Raw genomic sequence first — 24,108 nt, 5'->3', positions numbered from 1 at the left:
GTTCTCCATTCACCTTACTCAGATAGGACTACCATATATGCTAATCACTCCTTTATTGGTATACAACATAGCTACATGGCATACAATGAAATCTATGATAGCTAGCTAGAACACAACCTATACCAATGACTTGATCCACACTACCAATGCATGACTTTGTACTAAGCGTGCTATAGACTCTTCCGAGGCTATATGATCGTATAGCTCCAAATTTTAAAGGCATTCCTACTCAAAGAAAAGCTACCAGATTAGTGCATGGGAGCACAAATTAATGTGCAAGCTCAACATGTCATTCAATCCATGTGTGACGCCACAAACATGTAAGACTAAGTGTCCATCTTCATGTAATAAATGATGGTGCAGCCACTAACAGGACACCACAGTGTATAGCTAGAATGTGACTGCCCCAGTAAATCATATCCTGTTGTTATCATGAATGATTGATGTAAGTTAAACGAATCAACTCTGTAAGTACATTCCATGACGCATTATATAGGTCTAGGTAGGATTCAATTAGACCAGATAGGAAGTCGCTCCACATCAAAGGATTCTGTATTGACAGAGCACAATGTCGTGGTTGGGCAAATAGATAACTTACAAGTTACACAACGCGAGGCGCGGGGGACTTGAAAATCGGAAAGAAGCTCGGGAAAAGTGATACCTTTACAAAAAGCTCAGTAAATGACACTCTATCTTAATTGCGTTGTTTTTGTAGCGTGGTAGTTATTGACACGTCCAACGCACGCGATGGATGTAATGGACACAAATGCGATTGACGAACTATTCGCACCATTCTCGACAGCAGAATTTGACAACCAAGCAGGAATGGCTAGTCCGTCGTATCCTCAGATTGTAATGGACAATACATCAACGGATAATTCGCCAGGTGGAAAAGACGTGTGGGACGAGTTTGATGCCATCGAACCTCTATTGTTAGACTTACCAGTGGACACCAATTCACCAGCTTACACATCACAACCAACGATGGATTACGATCAGTTTTTTCCTGAGTCACTTGGTCCAAAGATGACGGCTATTTATGAGCCTCTCTACGACGTCAACTCTCCCCAGACAATAAAAGAAGGCTCGGCGTACAGCCCTAGACAAGGTGACCAATTACAAGGCCAGCGTCCTCAGAAAGTGGGGCGTGCGAAACATCAATCGCCAAGAGTGGTACGCACGAAATGCCCCATCTTCCCCGAGTCCTCAACTCCTTTATCTGAGCTTAAGTCATACAGCAGCACTAGTCTGTCATCTACTAGTAGAAGTTCCACAGTTAAATCGGACGGCTCATACCCAGGCACCTTCGCGTCAGATCCAGGCCAGTGTGACACGTCTGACGCTGGTTACTGTACCTCATCCGAGGACAAGACAATTCAGCAGTTTCTAAGTGAAGTATTAAAGCCAAGAAAGAAACTGTATGTTGCCGATCATGATGATGAAATAGAGAAATCAGCATCTCTGTCACCAGTTGGAAGATGTGAGAGTCCCATAGCTGCAATGCCGCCAACAACCACCAAAGCAGCCTTGAAAATTGAAATTCCTGTACGTTATGTTAAGAAGATTACTGACTTAGATAGAAAGATACTGAAATTACAAGCAGAAAGAGCAAAACTTTTGGAAAAGGGTCAATCAAAAGCAGACTATTTGGAAAATTCAAATGACCACCGGAGAGGTAGTTTTGAAACCAAGAGCAGCGTACAAATACACTATTATGCTGTAGGTATTCCGGAATTAGATGGGGCATGTTATGATGAAGGAAACTTGTTGTTAAGCAGCATCGGAGGGGTTACTAACGATTACAGGGTGGCCATCAACAACCTTTGTGAGGTATGTAATCAGAAGAATACTGGAAACAGCATAACTGATTGTTTAAATCATATGAAGACCTTACTGGTTGGTCATCAGATATTGAAACTACATCAAATGGATGGTGGATTGTACCAGTTACTTGTACAGCCTGATAATCCTGAAATGATTTGTCAAGATTTAGTCCAGTCAATGGTCACAGCCAATGAACTGTTAAAAATCACTCAGCAAATTGTTGGAAGTTCTACAGTGGTTGAAACCAGATTGAAACTTGTCATCGAAACTGTTGTGCAGCTTGTTCAGAGTTGTGAAGCAACCTGTGATCATCTTGGAATCCTTGATGAACGAAAAGTACAAATTAAAAATGTCCTTGAAGGAAATCAAACAGCACTAGAAACTGCTCTAAGACTGTGGCCAAAAAATTGTTCATCTGCTAAAGACACATTAGCAGCAATTACAGACAGCATGCACCCTATGTACAATACCATGCCTAGACCTTACTAAATTTGTGTAGCTATATGTTTACATATGTCAAAATTTTTAGTACCCTTATTATATATTTGGTTTTTAATTTGGTGTTGTAGTACTTGTACATGTGTTGCATGTAGCTAAAATAATCACGTACCTCCGTAACTGTGTTGTTGCTGTATACATGTCTTTTAAACCAAAGAAAGATTTTTAAAATGAGCTTTTTAGTGGGCGCATGCGCGTGCATGTAGCTAAGTGTCACGTGTTGTTTAGGTAAGCGCGATATAGCTAAACTCCCTGAAAAACAGCTGTCCTTCCTGCTACGTGCTGATTGTGACACTCTACCAACCCCTATGAATCTGGCCAGATGGAACATCATTACTGATCCTAGATGTGCTCTTTGTCAAGCTCCTCAACCTGCAACAAACCATATTTTGACTGGCTGTCCTGCTGCTCTAGATCAAGGCAGGTATACCTGGAGACATGATTCAGTTTTACAGGTCCTTGTTCATGGGCTCCAACAACATTTACCTGAAACATTCAAACTTTACGCTGACCTTCCAGGTTATCTAGCTAGTTCCAGCCCCCCTAGTACCATCCCAACCAATCTTTCCTCCACCCTCAGCAGGCCTGACTTGGTATTGGTTTCTAATGATTCCATTTGTTTGTTCGAATTGACAGTACCAACTAATACCCAGCAACATCTTCTTGCTGCTAGAGCTAGAAAGGAAGATCGATATAGCTCCTTGCAATATGACCTCCAGCTTTCTGGGTTAACTGTCAATCTTGTTCCAATTGAAATTGGTTGTTTAGGCCACTTTTTTGTCAGAAACAATTGCTCAAATGGCTACTGTTTGCGGAAGTGCCAAAGAAAACCGTAAGATCCTTGTTTGAGCAGGCAGCTCGCATTGCTGTGTCCTGTTCATACAGAATTTTTAATTCTAGAGCCTCCCCAGGCTGGGATCTTTTAAACCACCTTAAGTAAACTTTAAGTATTACATATATGTAGATAGCTATAGTTTGTTTTTTTTTGGTGTATTGTAATTTAATTTACTTTTAGTTAATGTAAGTCTTACCAGGGCTCCTGTACTGATCCATCAGCACATGGTACCCTGTGTCTAGGCCCCTGTATACTTGTAATGTATAGTTTGTCTTAATCATTAAGACGTTTATTCTCTCATTATGAGGCAACATGATACGGTTTAGATAGTAATTGATTTAGTACAAGTGCTTGACTTATTTGTCAATGATGGCATTCTTCACATCATTACACCTACTCAGAAGATTCTCCGGTAGACGTCGTGCAACTCCGCGACTGTTCCAAGGATTGCAAAAAAAAAACATTTGTAGCTACGAATATTCTTCTATTCCAAGTTCAAGTTGCTTAGTCAAGATTAAACAATGTTGACTACAAAAGGTAGTAATTACGAGCTGCGAAAGTCGCGTAAGGACATGTATCTCACGTACTGGGACGATGAAAAGAGCAAGGATATTGGTCCACAATTGACTACGATTAAAGACGAGGAGGAAGACGAAGATAGAATTGACAGTCCAATATTCCCTGCTGCGTTCAGTCCTACACCAGGACAACTTAATGGAATGACAGATTTAGCAAATGCAGAGAACTTTTCGGACTTGTATGCTAAGATAATGCCAAAATCTCAGAGACCCAAACTTGAGGGGAGCTTAAACGAGGAAGATACACTTGTTACGAATGGCGGAGTTAATGTGGTTGTTGACACTAACTCTATTTATGCCAAAGTTGTACCAAAGTCACAGAGGCAAAAAGAAGTTAAAGAAGCAACTAATAAAGAGAAACCAGCAACTAAACCACTACCAAAGCCAAGTAATTATTCATTAAGGGTTGACAGTGGGGATGAGGACACAACAGCTGTGAGACAGAAAAAAGCAGCTAAATCAAAAGTGCTTTCAGCAATTGGAAATCAACCTATAGCAATAACCAATGGAGATGAAGTGAGCTATCATCAGAAGGTGTCCACTGCAAACCGTATCACAAGTGCTTTAGGCAATGGGGTTCAATTAAAAGACTCAGCAGAGTTATAATAGCTAACAAAAATGTACTGTATAAATTATATGCATGAAAAGTATAATAGTAAGAAAAGTATATAGTGAGTGATGAATTGAAAATTACTGTTGTTGTTAATGTTGCTGTTGTTGTTGTTTATTGTGTACTGTGTGTTGGTCAAGTTTGTACAACAATGTTAGTTGATTTTTCAAATACTGTATAATCTGGTGCAAGTCATCTTTGCTGTCACCAAGGAGATATTTAAATTGTACCTTAGCCATGCAATCACGACTTGTAATACAGATGAACTCGAGGTGACAGGGATTAACGTGTATCTCCTGGGGGATTATAGATGATGAAATATTATCTTGTTTGCAAGTTTCTTCGTACTCTTCCTTCATTCTTTTAGCTACAGTTTGTTGATGCTGAGTAGCTAGACGACGTTTTCTTCTCTGGTTAGCCCACGTCTTCTTAGTAGCCTTACAAGTGATCGTTTGATGATCGTCATCTTCATTAGCTATGACAGACCATGAGATCTGTAAGAACAAAAACAGAAACACAATAACGGGAACATCTCAATTTAGTAATAAGATGTACTAACAATCCAGGTACCACCATATAAGCAAAGGGTAATATCTGTAGGACATCTTTACAACAAATATTTTATGCTAGAAGGTTAAAATTCTGTACATATGTACATATTTAAAGTAAACAGGTACTAGAAAAAACCTTCTGGATTCAACTAAGACACATAGTATACTACATGCGTCAGGGACCAGTGTCACGCACATACATCCACTAATTTTAAATTCACAATCATGAGCTTGTGAAAACACATCTTCTACAGAAAATTATAGTACAGTGAATTATTACAAAACTCCCGGAGCAGGCCAGATCAGTAGCATCATTGGTGATGGGAGTACAGTAGGTGGAACATAGTCAACGCAGACACATTATGGCCGGTCTGAGCAGAGAAATGCATAACTTGCATCTCAACCAATACAGTACCCAACTATACAGTTCAGTTTTTTTCCAGCAATCAGGGCTGCTCTTCTACAGAGTGCAAGCTTTTATCATGTTAATTGGATTCACTTCACATATCATTGGGGGTGGGACAAGCCCATTTATTTACGTAGTACGGTGTGCGATGCTTAAAAATATTACAAATGAACCCAATGGATACTGTAGAAAAATCAACTGAAGGGCTCAATAAACATTGTTGGCTCTACTTCATCCATACTTTATGACAGTGTGGGTTTTGTGAGGAAAACCACTGCCGTTAAGAAGATGACTTCCAAAATGACAACACATGGCAGTCACCAGAACAGTTTTCGTGTCTATCAAACAACCACAAACAATCGTCCGTGCTGAATACATCCCTTTGAAAATGCTTTTCTTTAGAATACTTTTCAGTAGCACCTAGGATCTTACGTACTTGTCATTCATCCATATAAACCAAGTCCATTTTCAAGACAAAGAAAGTTTCTTTGTCTACCATCTACACATACACAAAATGCAACCAATAAATAAAGTATAATTTGTATGGTAAGAAAGTATTAATGAATCCACCATGAAAGTATGATAACTTCATGAACCATGTAAGCTTCATCAAACAAGAAATGGACATTGCTCTAACCACATAACTACTGTGGGGTGGCCATTCTTTAGGCATCAGCACCTGCTAAACGTAATCTATACTGTACTAAGCAATACATGTTAATTGACGTTGTTACAGATTAATAGATCAAATGTTAGCAGCCCCGTAAAAGACACACACACCTTAAAGCACTCTCGCTTCTTATAATACTTCATGATATCCAAAACCTCTGTAATAACACAACTTCACCAAGATAGCACTTTTTGTCTCCCATCTTTTTTCATTTGTGGAAACTAAATGGAAGTATCTCATGCATAATCACAAACAACTGAATAATCATGGGCACAAAACACCTTACCTAACTTACTATATCCATTTACCATAGTATTTCAATAAAATACCATGTCATAGCTAGTCATGGTTATGAGGCCAGAGGGCTAGGAGATTGCAGGGAGAAAACAACAGTGCTACTACTGGAAAATCAAACAACTGTCACCAACAAAGCCTGAAATTTGTTAACAATATCAGGTAAGGCCTCAGATGAGCAACACATATATGTGTCCATACATCATTTAACTGGATAAAACAATATAACATGCAGTGGAAATACAGCATTCATACACACACGTGCGCGCGTGCACGCATGCGCGCACACACACACACACACACACACACACACACACACACACACACACACACACACACACACAATACTCACACACGAATGTACATACAGACAGAAATATGCAAAGAACATAATCCATTCCAAGAATCAATAGATCTGGGGGAAGGCCAAAACAATTCCTAGGGCTCCCACAGCAGACATGCTAAGTGCATACACACCTATACCTTCTCCAGTGATCAAGCTAGCTATCATATATCACGACCCTGAGCTTCCATTTCACGTACGCAACACAATAACCATCTTAATACTGTAGCTACTCTACATCCTGTACTACCAAACTGAAAGTACACCACTGGAAAAAACAAGTCTCCTCCTTAGTAATAGAACAAGCTGATATACACAAACAAACTTGTTTACTTCCTTTAGTGATGTAATGTATATGCCAGTATAGGAGGGATTACCTCTATACTGGCATATACATTACATCACTAAAGGAACCATCTTAATACTGTAGCTACTCTACATCCTGTACTACCAAACTGAAAGTACACCACTGGAAAAAACAAGTCTCCTCCTTAGTAATAGAACAAGCTGATATACACAAACAAACTTGTTTACTTCCTTTAGTGATGTAATGTATATGCCAGTATAGGAGGGATTACCTCTATACTGGCATATACATTACATCACTAAAGGAACCATCTTAATACTGTAGCTACTCTACATCCTGTACTACCAAACTGAAAGTACACCACTGGAAAAAACAAGTCTCCTCCTTAGTAATAGAACAAGCTGATATACACAAACAAACTTGTTTACTTCCTTTAGTGATGTAATGTATATGCCAGTATAGGAGGGATTACCTCTAGTTTAGTAAACTGCTCAGTCAGCCATGTTGTGGTCTGTTCATGGGTTGTGAAAGAGTCCGGCAACTGTAGCAAGTAGAGTTTATCCTTTTTACCACCAAAACTTGCTACCTGCGTGGAGCAGCACAAATCGCCATAACAAAACACCACCTGTGTAATTGTTACATTACTAGATTAACAACCCCATTGTGCCATCCCTTTTCCCAGAGGTATTTAACATTTAATAATTCAACTATTCAGTTAAAAAATTTAAACCTTACAACTCTTTTACTAGCAAAATAGTAAAAGTTCATCTTTGGTACACAAAAGCACATGAAAATTCAAACCTCTACAGCCCTGCTAAAATAGTTTTAAAACATCACAGATCTTAGGGAGCTTGATATGGTCACTGGTGTCATTAATGAAGAAGTGGCCATAAATAGAAGTTTCATCGTTAAACCACCTACATAATACTTTTAACGGGCAGACACCTGTAAGCATTTGAGCGTTAATCGGATGGCTGCAGGTTCGAGGCTGCCCAGGTCCAGTCATGGATTTTTTTCTCTCCTTTCTCTACCTTTTCAAACACACACTTATGTAACAACTTTAAACAGGCTGTAGGACCAGGTGTCCTACAGACCTTCAGCACTCATGCTGTAAAGCCTTAATAAATAAAAATAAATATAAAAAACAGCCAGCACAAGCTGCAGGTACTAGCAACAAATGGTCTGAGAAAGGAACACAATTGTTCAATACACACTAGTTGCAGTAACAATTTTGTACCTAGCGTACAACTAGAAGGTGTCTAATTGCTGCCCAAGATTGCTAACCTTAACCAGATGTAGAGCCAAATTACTATAATAAAATTAATCTGGTATCTATCATTGGCTTTATGCTTATAATACAAGCAGATGCTATTTCCAGCACTAAGATAACCAGTACCTTGTTATGTAACGGGATGTAGTTTGTGCCCACTTGCCCTGTTTTGTAGGCCTTGTCACACAGAGTTGTTTTAATGAGAAACCCCAAACTAATGTTGATTTTATGCAACCGATCTATGCATACATTTCAGATCAATATGTTATAGCTACTCTCATTTCACATGTACTCATACTGAAAGTTATGACATAGAAAAACAAACGTTTGTTCTACACAATTAAAAATACAGATTGGTCGATTAAACTCCTTAGGGAAAACTGGTTCAGAGGAATACTAGAAATTTACGTAGATTATCACCATGTCAACAAATAAAGCTATTCAATTGTTTATTAGATTTGAGAAAAGAAACCAAAGACACCACCGTCTGGAAATCAAAAGCAGTTTCTCATAACTGTGTGGTTTGATATCATAACATGCCATCTTTGAACTGCCTACAAATTATGACATTATTATGTGCAATACATGAAAAAGAAAACCAACAATCTTTTATACGTCAGCAAACTGCTAATTTTTTTAACACAATTAGAATGAGCATTAATAAACAGAACCCACCCCACCACACGTATAAGTTATTTCAGTGTTTCCCCCATAGTCTGGCCAAAGAATACAACATGTACTACTTCAGTTCTTCAGTTAATGTTATTTAGAAATGTTGTCAACTACCAACACACATTAAAGTCATTGGTAAACAGATGCCAACATTGTATACAAGCAGGAAATGTGTAATATAAAAGGAAATGATAGAACAGCTAATACTTGTTGAGCAGCCATGACTGATCATGTCAAGTAGGTCACAAACATCGCTAAGGTATAAGCGGCAATCTCAATCTCTTAATATGGCCACAAAAACAAAAGTGCAGGTCTTACTAATGAGGTCATGAACTACAACTTAGCTATGTTTGGGACGTGGTCTTACTAATGTACACTGTTTGGTACTTACTTGACATGGTCACTATATTGAGGTGGTCTTATTAACGAGGTTGTGAAGTATATCTTAGCTATGTTTGACATGGTCTCATTAATGAGGTCATGAAGTACACCTTAGCTAAGTTTGGGATCTACTTGACATGGTCAGTACAATGAGGTGGCCTCATTATAGAGATGGCTAAGTGGTTGCAGTGGGAGGCTTTCTGTTTACAGGAGTAAAAAACAGATCACAAAGGAAATCATATTATAATCTAGTACACACATTATGTCAATACACATGTATGTTTTGAAAGTGATGAGTGAAATAAGTACCTTTGATCTTTCAGATTCATTGAAGGACCATGCTATGCCCCATCGATGAACATTACCCTGTACAAATTCTGTAGTAGTTAGAACAGGTATCTGCATGAAAGAAAAGAATACAAACAGGATATTAGCATACTACAACGGGATGCATAGTCAAAAAAACATTCCTTGATTCAGGAATGTAACAATCATATATTGCTCCCACCAGATATCCGGTAATACAACTACTCTGCACAACAGATATCAAATATGATAGGTATTGGGAGTTGATGGGAGTGTTGCATTGATGAAATAGTGGTATTGACAACAGCAATGATTTATCTGACAATGTTACCAGTAGACATATCAGGCTACATGTCGTGCTCATCAATTATATTCACTGCAACATGACTATAGTTATACATACACATCACAAGTGGGTGCAAGACAATTGTGTTCCCAAATAAGCAATGCCGTCACTGATTCCTACAAAGGTGTGTGCGTAGTATGTTGTTGATCTATGTTTGCTGTTTATTTTGTCTTTTTTAATCCCACGCCATCCCATTTCAGTGTTGCTCTAGCAGCCTGTTTTAGCTACAGATCGCTCTGGATGAGATTGCTTCAGTGTGATCTAGATTGATTGTTGAGCAGTGTTTATACTACGAAGGCCAGGCCAGGCCCGGTCCAATCAGCAAAAAAGTTAAACCCACAATCATAATTTTCATCGAAGCAGAGATTGTTGATGGAGTTAAAGGATTTCTGCTATCTACTATTATCAGGTTAGTAGTCATGACAGTCTTAGGTGTTGATGACAACCTCTCAATTCCGTGGAATATTTTAACTGTTCACTCACAAGCGTACCTGTTTGTTCTTGAGCCCTTATGCTGTTTTTGAGGCCGTTCTTCTGCCACCTTCAACTAAATACTTTGCAGTTGTTCATTTCATCATTACAGTTGCCACTTTAACTGTAGTTCTCCATATCTTTATTCTATTTATTAAAGCTGCAGGGTTGCAACTGTTTATACTGAGTCAGTGGCCGGGAGCGAACCAGACCCATATCCCTAGCAGGTCCATTTCCGAGAGTTTCGATACAGTTTGGTTCAACACGATACGCATTTACACTAACTTGGAAATCACTCTGATTCGAGATAGTTCTAACTAGATGGCTAGGTTTACAGTTGATATTTCTTTATATTTAAACTTCAAACTCTGCTCTTTTGTACTACTCAATATATTTTGCCAGTTAAAATGTGTTATTCATTAGTTTTGTATGTTAGAGGTAAGCATACAAACATGCTTCTTAGAGGCAATTTCTAACCTATGCACTCTGAAACTTGAGATGCCTAGCACACAGATCTCATTAACATTTTAACACATACCTTCATTAGATATCCTAGAAATGATGATGGCTTACACCAGCCTGGCTTCTGACATAACAATTAGCTCATTGCAATACACAGAACATCAATTGTAATTTGATACCAAATTTGATTCCATATGAGTGCCATGCTGGCTTCTTATCAGCTGAGATGTATTTGTGGCCAAACAATATTAAACTATTACAACTTCATACTGGCTAATGATGTGTAATATCATACGGTACTCAGCTGTTAGTTTGTCAGTCTGTTGGTGTGTTGATCACAAATCTTTGCACACGGTACCTTGTAGCATCACAGTATGCATGGATTTGAAGAACTGGCATTGTATATTTCTAACTCAGATGATAAGAAATGCCAACTAGAAATGCTACTGCTTTAAAACGTGGTCTATGTGCAATATGGGTAAACTGTTACCATACAAAGTCATATGTACCAGTAAATAGCATTAGCTACTATAATTTTTAAACATTGAACCAGACAGCTACATGTCCTATACGAGGGAAGTGACTACTGGGGTTATGTACGTACACTATAGCAGTAAGGTAACAGTTATCTGAGGGCAGTAAGTGTTGCAATACTTCAATCAAGGTTACCATGAGGTACTAGTTTAGTAAAGTACGGTGTAACCATAGATACAGAAACCTTTGATAAGGGGATGACAAACTACACAGAATGTGAACTAATACATATTATAAAAAGAACACTTGTATATATTATACACATATATAATATTACAAGAACACAGACAATATAAATGATTGACATAACAAAGTTACGTTCACAAATCTCTGTTCTGTCATATGGGTGTATAGTATTGTGATTTTTGGTGGACAAAATTTTCGTGAAAATCAGACAATTTTATTTACGTTTTGCTGCTGTCACAACTTGTCACAATCAAAAGTGATTTGTGTAACCACAACCATATTCACAATTTCACACAACTGTTGTTATCACTGGCAAAATTCATGAACAGTTTTGATAAATAACACAAATTGTTTTACTTCTTGCATGGCCTGGCATAGTGCTCAAAAGAATCAACCATTTTATCCCTGTCAAGCATACCAGCCATGTAAAATGGCTGGTATATATACCATCCTATCAACAGAAATGAGAAATGGGATCACAATGTAATGGCAATCACAATAACATCCCCAAAAAGTAGACACTGAGGTTTAATCTATTGACAAAATAAAAGGACAGATTCTTACTATGTGAGACACAGACTGTTGCACACACATGTCAACAGGTCCATTGTACTATTCATATCACCAATCCACAGTTGGGAATTACTTTGGTACTTTACCTTAACCTAAAGCAGTTACATTGATATGTTGTTTGTCATACTGTATAGTTGGGAATCATATTCTTATGCATTCGTATCATATTTACGTAATACTATGTTAATAGAATTGTTACATATGCACTATACACACAAACACACACACACACCACTACACACACACATACACACACAAACACACCTGATGATGCTTAATCAGATTACAAAGCTCTTTCACACTAGACTTCTTCCCCAACATTGAAGTATACCACCTGTAAAACATCACAATATCACACTGATATAAAAGCAAACCCTTTAGCTGCCTTGTAGTATAGCGGCACAACCAAAAAATTGTGCACTTTTTCATAAAGCCATGAAACTTTCCACATAAACAGTACTCCTCAATACATGTATTTTTAGATATAGTGCCATCGCTGATTTGACATTTGGTGACCTTTACGGCCAATTTTGTACAGAAAATTGATCATTTTTGTCTGTAACTCCCTGAGGCAGTAATTAACTTGTTAAAACATGGTACTAAACAAAAGATCTTGCTGATAGAAACAACGTGGTTGTCAATAGGTGATTTCATTCTTAAGTTATGAGTATTTTTATTAGCTGTCAAGGGTCAACTCAGCGATGGCACTATATCTAAAATTACATGTCATGAGGAGTACTATTTATGTGGAAAGTTTCATGGTTTTATGAAAAAATGCACAGTATTGCCAATTTTGGGGGCTACGCCACTATACTATTGTGCATAATGATGACTGAAGCATTGAGCTAGTGCATTACTAATGTGCTACAAGTCAGCAAGCAAATCCTCAGGACTAGTAACTAGCAGGTGATGAAGGAGGTGACATCTCACAGGTGAAGGTGCGGGTAATTGAAAGTCCCAACTAAACCTCACTCATTAGAAAGACAAGATCAGTTGGCAATTGCTTTCCTATTTGACAAGTTAGTCCGTCCACAGACACACGCACACGCGCATGCACTCACGCACAGCACACATGCACACACGCACGCACGCACACGCACACACACACAAGCTTATTCACATGCACATAGACAGACACCACATAAGAACATGTAAACTTTCAACGACAATACACTAAAGACCATACACTTTATCCAATAAGGTAAGGATGCCCATACACAACCAAAAGAATTTGAAACAAAAACTTTGAACCAATATTTGCAAGTGATTCTGTGTCTTATTCATAAGGATGGCAGCATTAGCATCATAATCCCCCCCTTACTGTCTTCTTCACTTTCAAGGTAAAAGGAATCTCTTCAGCACAACACCCAGTTGTGTCACTGCATTGCTGTATGATCGCAGCCATGCTGTTACAATTGATACCCATTACTGCACTTGGATGGCTTTTAATAAAAACTGCTCTGGACTCTGTTTGGGAAAAACTCTAAAAGGAATGTTTTCTACTTAGTTTAGAATTTTGCTCAAAAATGTATGACTATGCTTAAAGAATAACTTCAAAGGCTTTGTATTTCATCCAGAATAAATCCCATGTTCCCTCCAAAAACAAATACACCTTATCCCCCATATATAGCAACTTCCCACTCAGTAACACAGGTATATTATGTACAAGTTGAGCTGGATCCTGAAGAACAGCTAAAAATTAAAAGTGGATTTTTTCTCACGAGAGTTAACATTTCAGCCAACCAGATGATTAGTGGTGACAGCAAGTGTCAACAACAGACATGTGCAGTTTGGCTCCATTACAAATTTGGGAAAGGTCTGTAATGGACACTGCACTTCTATGACTTTCCAACAGGAAATGTATGATGAAATTTTGATCGGCCATAAATATTGTGTCATACATTTGAACTTGAAATATTTTTAGCGGGTCCAGCAGTGCTACAAATGAGCCAAATTTCATCGTGTGTAATTGCATCCATAAGTTATTAAATGTTTTTGAGGATCCAGCTCAATGTGTACATACTATAATATAGTATGACTATACATAAAAGGGATGCAGTCACTTAGCAACAAGTTTTTAAAGAACTTTCTAGTTTAGTGAAGGGTGCCCTGCAAACAGTTTATCATATTGTTCACTGTGGTGATAAGAGAAGAATGAAATTAAACCCCATTTACAGCGGCAACCCCCATATGGTAATTAAACACTCGCTGAATACAACTTCGACACACTTACACTGGTATTGTGCGTTTGTTAGCACGATGCGCCTATGCTGAAGCGCACACACCCACAGAGGTCCCGTTTTGGGGATAACTGGATCCTTCGCACACTACTGCGGGTTTGTTAAGTAACCCGGTAAAACTTTTCTTGTGAACAGAGTCGAGTTAAGTGTTTCTTCGAGTTGATACTAGTGTTTTTGAATACTCTGAATCGTTTCTGATGTGCTACAATAGCCGAAGAAGACAGTCGAGTGTTATTCAAGAATGTGGCGTGATGTGCACATGTATACTGCACGCGTATACTGCACGCGCGTATACTGCACGCGCGTATACTGCACGCGCATATACTGCACGCGCGTATACTACACGCGCGTATACTGCATGCGTGTGTATACACATGCACAATGAGGTTGTTGAGCTAAATCTCGATAAAATCAGACAGGGAGACCATCGCTCAGTAAGCAAACGATGTAGGACTATTTAATAGACTGTTAAAGTGATTTGTACATGCTTTGGTTGGGGTGTATCCATTCACTGTACACTGGATTACTGGACTCACATAAAATTTGCTCAAACAGATTTTTTCAACCACAAACACCTTTTTCAACCACTAAAAGTGATTTCATAGAGTAGTACACCACACTTGAAGCTAGGGCTTTCCTCTCCATGTCTTGTCTTTACATATTTAAAAAAGAGGCACATACAACTAACTATAGTCTATCTTTTAAAAATTAGGCGTTACAGCACAAGTGCTGAAGGTCTGTAAGATACCTGGTCCTACAGCCTGTTTAAAGATGTTATATTGAGTATGTTTGAAAAAGGTGCTATATAGTTTTGGAGGTCTATACCCCTGTTACACTCACTGTATTTTTGTGTAACCTACCTTCCTGTTTGAAAGTGTATGCATTGGGAAGCAATTCTTTAACACTGCATACTTGTTGCTATTTACAAACATTATAAACCAAAGAGCCGGCAAAGCTAGAGTGAATGCATAGACTACAGGCAATTTCTACATCATAGTGTAATTGCATGGTGTAAAACGTATACATGGTATGCTATTTTACAAAAGAAGGCTAAATAGATAAGATTGCAGTGTTAACAGTGCACACTGCTTGAAACATTGCTAGCAGTAGGCTAATTACGATAATGAATTGTTTTAGTGTAGTTTTTGTGATCAATGTACAAGTTTGTGAATGGTGTCAGTTTCTAAGACACTTAATTTTAGTTAAGTCTGGCTATAAAAGGCAAGAAAACAACAAAAAAAAAACTTGAGTCTAGTAATCCAGTCCAGTAATCCAGTCCAGTAGTCCAGTCCAGTGAATGGATACACCTGACCAGACCAATTACTGACCAATATGATACACCTGACCAGACCAATTACTGACCAATATGATACACCTGACCAATTACTTGTACCCGACTGTTTGTAGGTGCTGTTTATATCGTTTTTTCGTCTTTGTTGTGTTGTAATTACTTTGCGGTTTGTGTTGTGTAAGCATAAACAATATAACAAGTTCGTAAGTCTATAGCAAATATTTTGAGGGGTGGTTACTAAGTAATTTAGCGTACAGGTAGTGTTATACTGGGCAATTTGGCGAGACCTTATAGTCTGCCAGGAAATTCAGCCGTGAATGGGTTTTAAGGAAGATGTGTCAAAGAATATTTTGTAAAGAACAGTTCTGAATCACATCATAAAACTCATTTGCCTGAGTATATTCCAAATGAAGTTCCTAACTCGACATCGCTAGAATCAAGGAAATATCCTCCAAGAAACAAGCCACATTGTCCCTCCTGGTTTGGTTCCACTTTGTCTGGTCACAGCCTGTTTTAAAGGCTTCATACTCCCACCAGATATGCTGTAGCAGACATTCCTTGTAGAAACGCAAAAGTAAGACTTTGAACAACAAACACTTAAACATACACACATTATGCTTGTACATTCCCACAATTGAGCATCTAATCACGGGAACTTAAGACATGAACGCACTACACATACAATTAATTAATTCAACACTTCAAACACACATGTACATACATATCCGTATTTGGAAATGTGCAGAAACACTTGCTATAGTACTAGTTCTCACTATAGCCCAACGTTTTTCAACTTGTAGGATAGCAAGGATAACAAACCTCTTTCTATCTAAGTGGTTTTCATGGCCAAATCCAAGTCGAGCATACTAATCACGTGAGTATTAATTGACCCCCACAATTGATTTTGGTCTACATAATCACTGCCCAGCTGTATAGCCTGGACTACATTCAGATGTAGTCCGGGCAAGTCGCCAACTGGGCTACATTGTGAATGTATCTCTTGCGGCTCCCAGCCCCTTTGATGTGAGGTATGAAAGTGATACATAGATAAGTACATATATACTGAATAAACATACATACCCTAACTGTGCATTACAAACACATGCACTACATGTTTCAGAGAATGCTGAGGCTACCGATACTGGAGTTTCTTTCCTTAATAGCATGTCTGTCTGTCTGTCTGTCCGTCATGAGTGCATAATACACACATCACATTGGAATACAGGGAATAACATCGTCATTGTGAGACATTAAAGTTCGAAGCCTAGCATACACCCCCACATTGTACCTATAAGAGCACCTTATGAATATGCAGTAATTGAGGAAGACCTATACACTTGATAAAGAATTCTCAAGTATGGTCTAGTCAGGTATGACATGTATAGAACATATCACACAATTAATTTAGGAAAAGGAAGGCAATAGCAGCCATTAAAAATATGCTTCTTAAATTTATATAGATACGTAAGAAACGTACTATGTATATACGTCAGTGTGTATGCTCAGGCTCTTTGAATTTTGTGAATCTTATGTTCATATGTAGATTTTTAACTTCAAAAAAACCAACAGAATTATAGCAGCCATAGACCTGACACACACATGCAACACTTAACATTATCAGAGGTCAAACAAATAAGGTTTGAGTTCATTTGAAGGTGGCTAATGCAAAAACACACACACACACACTACATACATGCACAAACACTACACACACACACACACACACACACACACACACTACATATACAAACACTACACACACACACACACACACACACACACACACACACACACACACACACACACACACACACACACACAACACAACACACACTACATACACAAACACTACACACACACACACACACAAACACTACACTACACACACACACACACACACACACACACAAACACTACACACACACACACAAACACTACACACACACACACACACACACACACACACACACACACACACACACACACACACACACACACACACACTACATACACAAACACTACACACACATACACACACACACACACACACACTCACACACATGGGTGGGGGGGAGGGGAGGAGGGATGGGGATAAACAAGTCTGTCCAAACTGATATACATACACTGTAACACAATGCACTTAAAGTGATGCTGAAAATGCATGAGCCAATAGTTACTGCACAAAATATCGATGAAGAGGTTCAACGAGGTTGAATAGATAGTGTCTGTACTTTACAGTGGTATGAATTTTCTGTCAAGAAAAACACAACTGTTATAAAGAAATCAGTATTCTGAAAATAACAACACATGGCAGTCACCAATTCACCACTAACAGTCCCCACATTTATCGATCGTTCATGCTGTATATATCCATAGAGAGAGCTAGTGTTTATGTAGAATATATTTTTAAAGTACTAAGAACTCCATCAGCAGTTCATGTGGGCTTTCTCCTGCTACACACACGCATGCACGCGCACCACTCAAAATCCACTTATTAAAGTTCTCACCTACATTTCCCCAAGCAGAAACACCAAAAGTCAGGTCAGAGCAATATGGTATGTACACTTCATTCATGCACAGCACACACATTAAGCATGCATACACACAATATCATTGAGATGAAAAAAAGAGCTGGCTTAACTGCTGGACTAGCAGAGGGATTCACAATTCAAGGAAACAACTAATTTCTTAAAGTCAAGAAAGCATTGTATAGTTACTGTAGAATCCCTCTGTTCTGGACTCCTTAGGACCACAGTAAATTGTCCTTATTAGGTGCTCAGATTTAATGAATATGTACAAATGGGACCATGGACAAGTGTTCTGATTAACAAGGTGTCTTTATTAGTGAAGTGTCCTGATTTCAGGAGTCTAAATGTATTATGTACTTGGACTCCTGATATCAAGATATTTCACTAATAAGGAACCTCAGTTATCAGAATAAGTTATCCATGTTCCCATTTGTAATGATACTCCTCCACAGCATGTGGTCAGAATATTGGTATCAAAACTGTAGCTTTTGGGAGCAGAAAAATCCTCATACCTTGTGTGTGCATTGACATGTGCATGTAGTGTGGGTGTGATTACGTACAGTACCTGATCTTGCTTCGCAGTTTCAAGCTGTCTGAGATTATCCTCTTGACAAACTGTACTTCTCCACCTTCAGTAATCACTTCATGGTCTGCCCCAGACAATTCAACTTGGTGTTTCTTGTTAACTCCATCCCTTTCCATTGTATCTTTGAAAAATGGCGGGTTACACATACAGAAGTCATAACTGGTCTTGTCATCCAACACACCAACCAAAACATTGGTGGCTTCAACCTTCTGAACTACAAGAACAAATTTACACATGGACAAACACTTGCAGAGTGAAACCTTGTTGACGGAGCCAGTAAAAAAAGAAACCTTAATAATGAAGTGGTCTTTTTTAATTATGATATGCGTAGTTGTATGTATATATAGAGGACCTACTTGACATGGTCACTATAATGAGGTGGTCTTATTAAGGTCATGACATACATCTTAGCTATGTTTAGGAACTACATGGAATATCATACGTAGTCACTATAATGAGGTGGTCTTATTAATGAAGTTATGAAGTACACCTCAGCAGCAACACAGTAGAAACTATAAACATCACAAATGATACACCATACTACACTCTTGGTGTGAACTGTTTTAATTCTACTTCATAGTTGTGCTTGTTGCTATTGCTGGAATTTCATTTTCAGTATTCTGAATGATGGCAACCACACTGTGAAGTTCAGTTACTAGAATAACACAAATGGCTTCTAATCTATTGTTCATAGTTCATAAATACCAGATAATCCACTATTACAGAGCAGCCAAGCTAGTGTGCTGGTATCAGATGTCTATTAAATTATGGAGACATCCATTTGAACACTTGACAAGTGATCAACACAATTTCTACAAGTTCATAGGTTGGCTGTTTTCTAATCTTGCTTTCACACCACCAGTGAATAACAATGCTCTACAGTTTATTTACACTTCAACGCACTTTTCCTTTGCTGCATACACAACACAATTTTGTGCACTACAAATGGTCACTACTCTAGTTGCAAAAGTGAGAAAAAACAGCATTTATAAACCAAATGTTACAGCCTCAATAAACACATACCCCTGTTGTACATGTACGACACCAACAAAAAGGTCAAAATAAGTAAAGCACACACGTACTTGTTATGTTGTTGCTAAAGTTGTTTGTTGCAACATTCTTGGTGGCATATTCAATGGACACCGGATCAATCTCTGTAGCAAGGAAGTTCCAGCCATTCAATCTGGTACCAAGTAGTGGGTATATGCAAGAAGCTCCTGTACCTGTAGAGTGGTGACAATAACACTAAATACACACTACACACAGTGACACACACACACGCACTCACAGTGACACACAGTGACACACACACGCACGCACACAAACATGCACACGTACACGTACACACAACATACACACACTAGTGTTACCCGATATGAGATTTTGCCAATATTCTGATAATCGATATTGGATAATATTTTCAAGCCGATAAATGTAGCCGATCCGATATAGTACAGCATTTCTATTTTGTAACAATTTTTTACTAGAAATTTGATTGTGAAGGATCAATTTAGCTTGTTTATAGTGGCAGTATTGCTACAACAACAGCTGACAGTACAGTGAAGCAGTATATAACAATGTTGTAATGTGTAGGAAAATGCAGCTCAATGTGTTTGTAAATATCGTTTGGTGTACATGAGCATATACAGTATCTGCCGCTTTTTTCATCATGGTGCCAATCCGATACCGATATACAAAATCACAGCCGATATATGGTTTTTCCGATAACCGATCCGATTATCTGTGCAACACTAACACACACACACACACACACAAACACACACACACACACACACACACACACACTACACTACACACACACACATACACACACACTACACAATTCTAATTCTTGGTACAGTAGTATATCATACAAATGCTAAGGAATTCATTTACATCTCACAACATCACAACTCAATCAATTATAAATACCATACATCCTGGTCAAGCCAATGAAAATCCTGCAACCTAATCCAGAGGCCACAAGATTTCAAACAGCAACGTGGGTAACTTGATTCCCACCTAAAATAGCCAGTTTCCTTCTATGCCAATCAGATATTTTAAATCTTGGTATTATCTAATTTATATGAGAAATTAACCTGTACAGTTTTCTCTAAAAGAGAAATATTGCTTTCTGTGAGAAAACATTAGGATTTGGAACTTAATATATGTGATTGTGGTATGCAGAGTGTGGTATGACATACCCTGTAGTATTAAAGAACAAGGGATGATATTTCGCTACATCACCACATTGTAAAACTCAAGACAGTGACACAAGCGACATTGTACTTCTTACTATAGCCATAGATAATAGACACCCCATACTGGATTGGAAACTTCTAAGCGCCACCTAATCTATCCGCGCTTCGCGCCCCTTATACTGTACACAGTACCGGGAGTATATTTTATAAGAACATGTTTTGCTTACTGGTGAGTAGTAAACCTACCGCTATGGAATATAAGGTTTGGCCTATTCATAGTGGGTGTACTGATGTGTATTAGCTAGAAGTTTGACAAGCGCGAAAGGTTGATACTTGACTAAACTGGAGCGAATATACCATGAAACACATACCAGTACACGTAGCATTAGTTACCTTAAACTAAACTTGTTCACCTCGTCATTTTCACAAACATGTTCAAATACTTTTTATACGGAAAGTGCCTATACCAGTAGTAGGCCAATCGCCACCCAAGAAACAATCTACTAAACTTACTAGTCAAAGTAACCGAGCTGTATCCAGACAGTAAAACAGAATCTTCGAATGAAAAAGAGTGTTTGAAAACTTCAGGCGCGAAACGTGGATAGAACAATAGTTTTGTATGGGCACTATACGTGTGCTTCCAATCCAGGTAGGGGTGTCTATTATCTATGCTATAGCCAATACGTATGTATCACAATACCTGTATATCAGGTGTATCAACATGAATATTACACAGTCTCGTGTAGCCAGATTGCTATCTTGCCTTTTGATGTCATTGGTTGGGAGATCGAGTCTAGTAAATTATTGTTGACAAAGTTGTAAATTTCCACCAAAATTTGATGAATTTGATTTCATTGGCTAGCTGAGCTGTACAACACATTGGCATAGCGGAACATAAACTTTAACAAAACTTCAAACAAGACTGATACTGTTGCTATGTTAGTAGAGTGGCTAAGTGAACAAATCGTTCACTTTACCCTTGGTACAATATTTACTTGCTATTTCATTTTAGATATGGTGCCATTAAAATTACCAATCATATCACGCTTACAGAACCTGACAAATAGAATGTGTATTGTGAAGCCATGAAAGTGTCAATGTGAAATTTTGGGTTTGCATAGACAAGCAAGGGATTGTCATATATAAAAGCTGATCAAGGTAGGTATCCTTCCAGGTCATTAGCTTGCAAATGTTAAGAAGCACAGAGGATCAAGGTATATGAAGCCATGAATGTACAGTATATTATCTCTATTGGATTCTGTCTGTACTTCTTACACTGAAATATTGGGTCCATTAGAACTGTTTTACCCCATTTTAAAAGATTTTCTGATTGTACCTGTAAATTTGAATGAAATCTCAGTATACTTCCACAGAATACTTGGTGCCTTTATCGCAAAGTGAACGATTTCATTAAAATTTGTTGCTTAACCACTCTACCATGACATGTAGCATTTTCCGGGCAAGAACAGTAAAAAAAACTATGGTAGCTGTCAATGGCAATTCATCAGACTCTGTCGTGTCGACCAATAACATCCCAATGAAAAAGAGGAAGCAAGATAGCGGTCTAACTAAATATTACAATATTTCAAAATGTTGATATACAACCGAATTATTGAGTCAGGAGTGAGTACTGCCAAAAAGTTATTAAATCTGAGATATATACTGATCAGAATATACAGTATTGCTGTATCACAATATTTTGGGACAATACACAGATACTTTCAAACACCATCTCTAGAACAAGAAATATGTATACTACACTTACACACGCACGCGTGCACACACACACACACACACCAATATCAATTCCACATACTCCACTACCAGATGGTATCACACCATCCTCCATCAGAAGATCCTCAATCCAGTGAACATAGTTTAACCTCAGGGGAACTCTGGGTATGAGTCGGTCCAATGGAATATCAAGTGTCAAGTTAAAATCTTGTTCTAGCAGAGCACAAGACAGCTCCCGTAAGGCACTGGGTTCTTTGAAGTTGATAGTAAAATAATTGGATGTTCTTTGGATTAGGTGAGGCAATAATGATGGTCTCTGTTTGGCTAGTTCCGCGAAATTAGGCGTGTGTTCTTTGTACTTGTTTCTTGCGTGCATGTAGTAGGAGTATCCGGAGCACTGGTGCTATACGGAAATTTACAACCAGCGGTCATTAGCAACTTTTTTACGTGCATCAGTAAAACATGACAGTTCAAAGATCACATACATTTCACTCACATGTGTCTGGTTGAACCTTCAGACAGTAAGCTTAAACGATGGAAAGCATTAGAAACAGTAGCATGCGCTTACAATCCAAACACGATTACAAAAAGATTACGCGCCTATCTTATTAACTGGTTTTTGTTTATCATCACACCGACAAAGTTTACACAAACATAAGTTACGCAGTCAATATATTTTAAAAGAAACGATATATCTAAATAATAGCGCGTTCTATTCTTGTCTCCCACATTTGACAGCCCCACCTTTTTCTCCATGGCAACGTTAGTAAGTAAGGTGTCAACTTCTAAATCACGACCACCTACGCCGTTGTAAAGGGGTACTCCGCGCCACTGTAGTCTACAATCAACGCCACCACATGACATAATAGTCGGGATGGCTACTAAGACGAAGCGATCGGAAGCAAAGAAGGCTGCATCGAACAAATCACGTGATGGGTCAGACAGTGATTCAGATTTCGAGCTCGATTTGGTATGATGCACGCATCTACACCACGTTGTGTAAAAGAATAGTCCAATAACAACCATTTACTAGAGGTCTTCCTTATTAAACTACCGTTTAGCAGCTAGCTACGCATAGCAGCAGATGACTCCATTGAGTGATTGACAATCTCAGTTTTCTCACGGCATTCCAGAAGCAGTACACTGATATTAAAGTAAAGGAAGTCAATCCTACTGTTTGGTTTGGCTATATTGTAATCATTTTTGTACCCAGTTAGCTAGCTAGTTGCCCACCTTGCTTGTGCCGGCCACCCACAACCCTAGCCCAATATAAACCATGTGTGCATGCAGTACTTACATATCATTTTTGTAGAGTGGAAGTCAAGAGGGAACACAGGAGACCAACAAGTTCAACCTGTTGTGTGACAGTGTGCACACTTGCCTCGCCTTGTTAAACACCGCACTGGAAGAG

The 24,108-nt window shown here is 38.4% G+C and overlaps 3 protein-coding genes across 6 annotated transcripts in view; 2 read left to right on the top strand and 1 right to left on the bottom strand.

The window, feature by feature from the left end:
- The first annotated feature begins 370 nt into the window (after positions 1-370).
- On the top strand, positions 371-2,491 carry LOC136246036 (uncharacterized). Its single transcript, XM_066037487.1, has 2 exons — positions 371-445; positions 497-2,491. Exon 2 carries the CDS (start codon positions 748-750, stop codon positions 2,311-2,313), a length of 1,566 nt encoding a protein of 521 aa, XP_065893559.1. The 5' UTR covers positions 371-445; positions 497-747; the 3' UTR covers positions 2,314-2,491.
- A 1,821-nt stretch (positions 2,492-4,312) lies between these two features.
- Positions 4,313-23,615, bottom strand: LOC136246032 (RNA N6-adenosine-methyltransferase mettl16-like). 4 transcript variants are annotated; one of them, XM_066037482.1, is made up of 8 exons: positions 23,183-23,615; positions 22,761-23,100; positions 19,845-19,985; positions 18,742-18,976; positions 12,382-12,451; positions 9,549-9,638; positions 7,389-7,541; positions 4,313-4,839 (listed from the first exon to the last, which is right to left on the bottom strand). In XM_066037482.1, the coding sequence occupies exons 2-8, from the start codon at positions 23,071-23,073 to the stop codon at positions 4,438-4,440; spliced, it is 1,404 nt and encodes a 467-aa protein (XP_065893554.1). In that variant the 5' UTR covers positions 23,074-23,100; positions 23,183-23,615; the 3' UTR covers positions 4,313-4,437. The 4 variants fall into 4 exon arrangements, with proteins under 4 accessions (XP_065893554.1, XP_065893553.1, XP_065893555.1 ...); XM_066037481.1 differs by having other exon boundaries at positions 23,194-23,613; XM_066037483.1 differs by having other exon boundaries at positions 7,389-7,502; positions 23,194-23,611.
- Positions 23,436-24,108, top strand: part of LOC136246031 (uncharacterized) — a 15,744-nt gene continuing 15,071 nt past the window's right edge. Inside the window, exons 1-2 of the mRNA XM_066037480.1 lie at positions 23,436-23,667; positions 24,010-24,108. Coding sequence (XP_065893552.1) covers positions 23,572-23,667; positions 24,010-24,108 — 195 coding nt within the window. The 5' untranslated portion in view covers positions 23,436-23,571. The remainder of the gene's footprint in view (positions 23,668-24,009) is intronic.

This window comes from Dysidea avara, chromosome 15 (assembly GCF_963678975.1).
Source record: "Dysidea avara chromosome 15, odDysAvar1.4, whole genome shotgun sequence".
Taxonomy (NCBI): domain Eukaryota; kingdom Metazoa; phylum Porifera; class Demospongiae; order Dictyoceratida; family Dysideidae; genus Dysidea; species Dysidea avara.
This window is presented reverse-complemented; position numbering and strand designations above follow the sequence as displayed.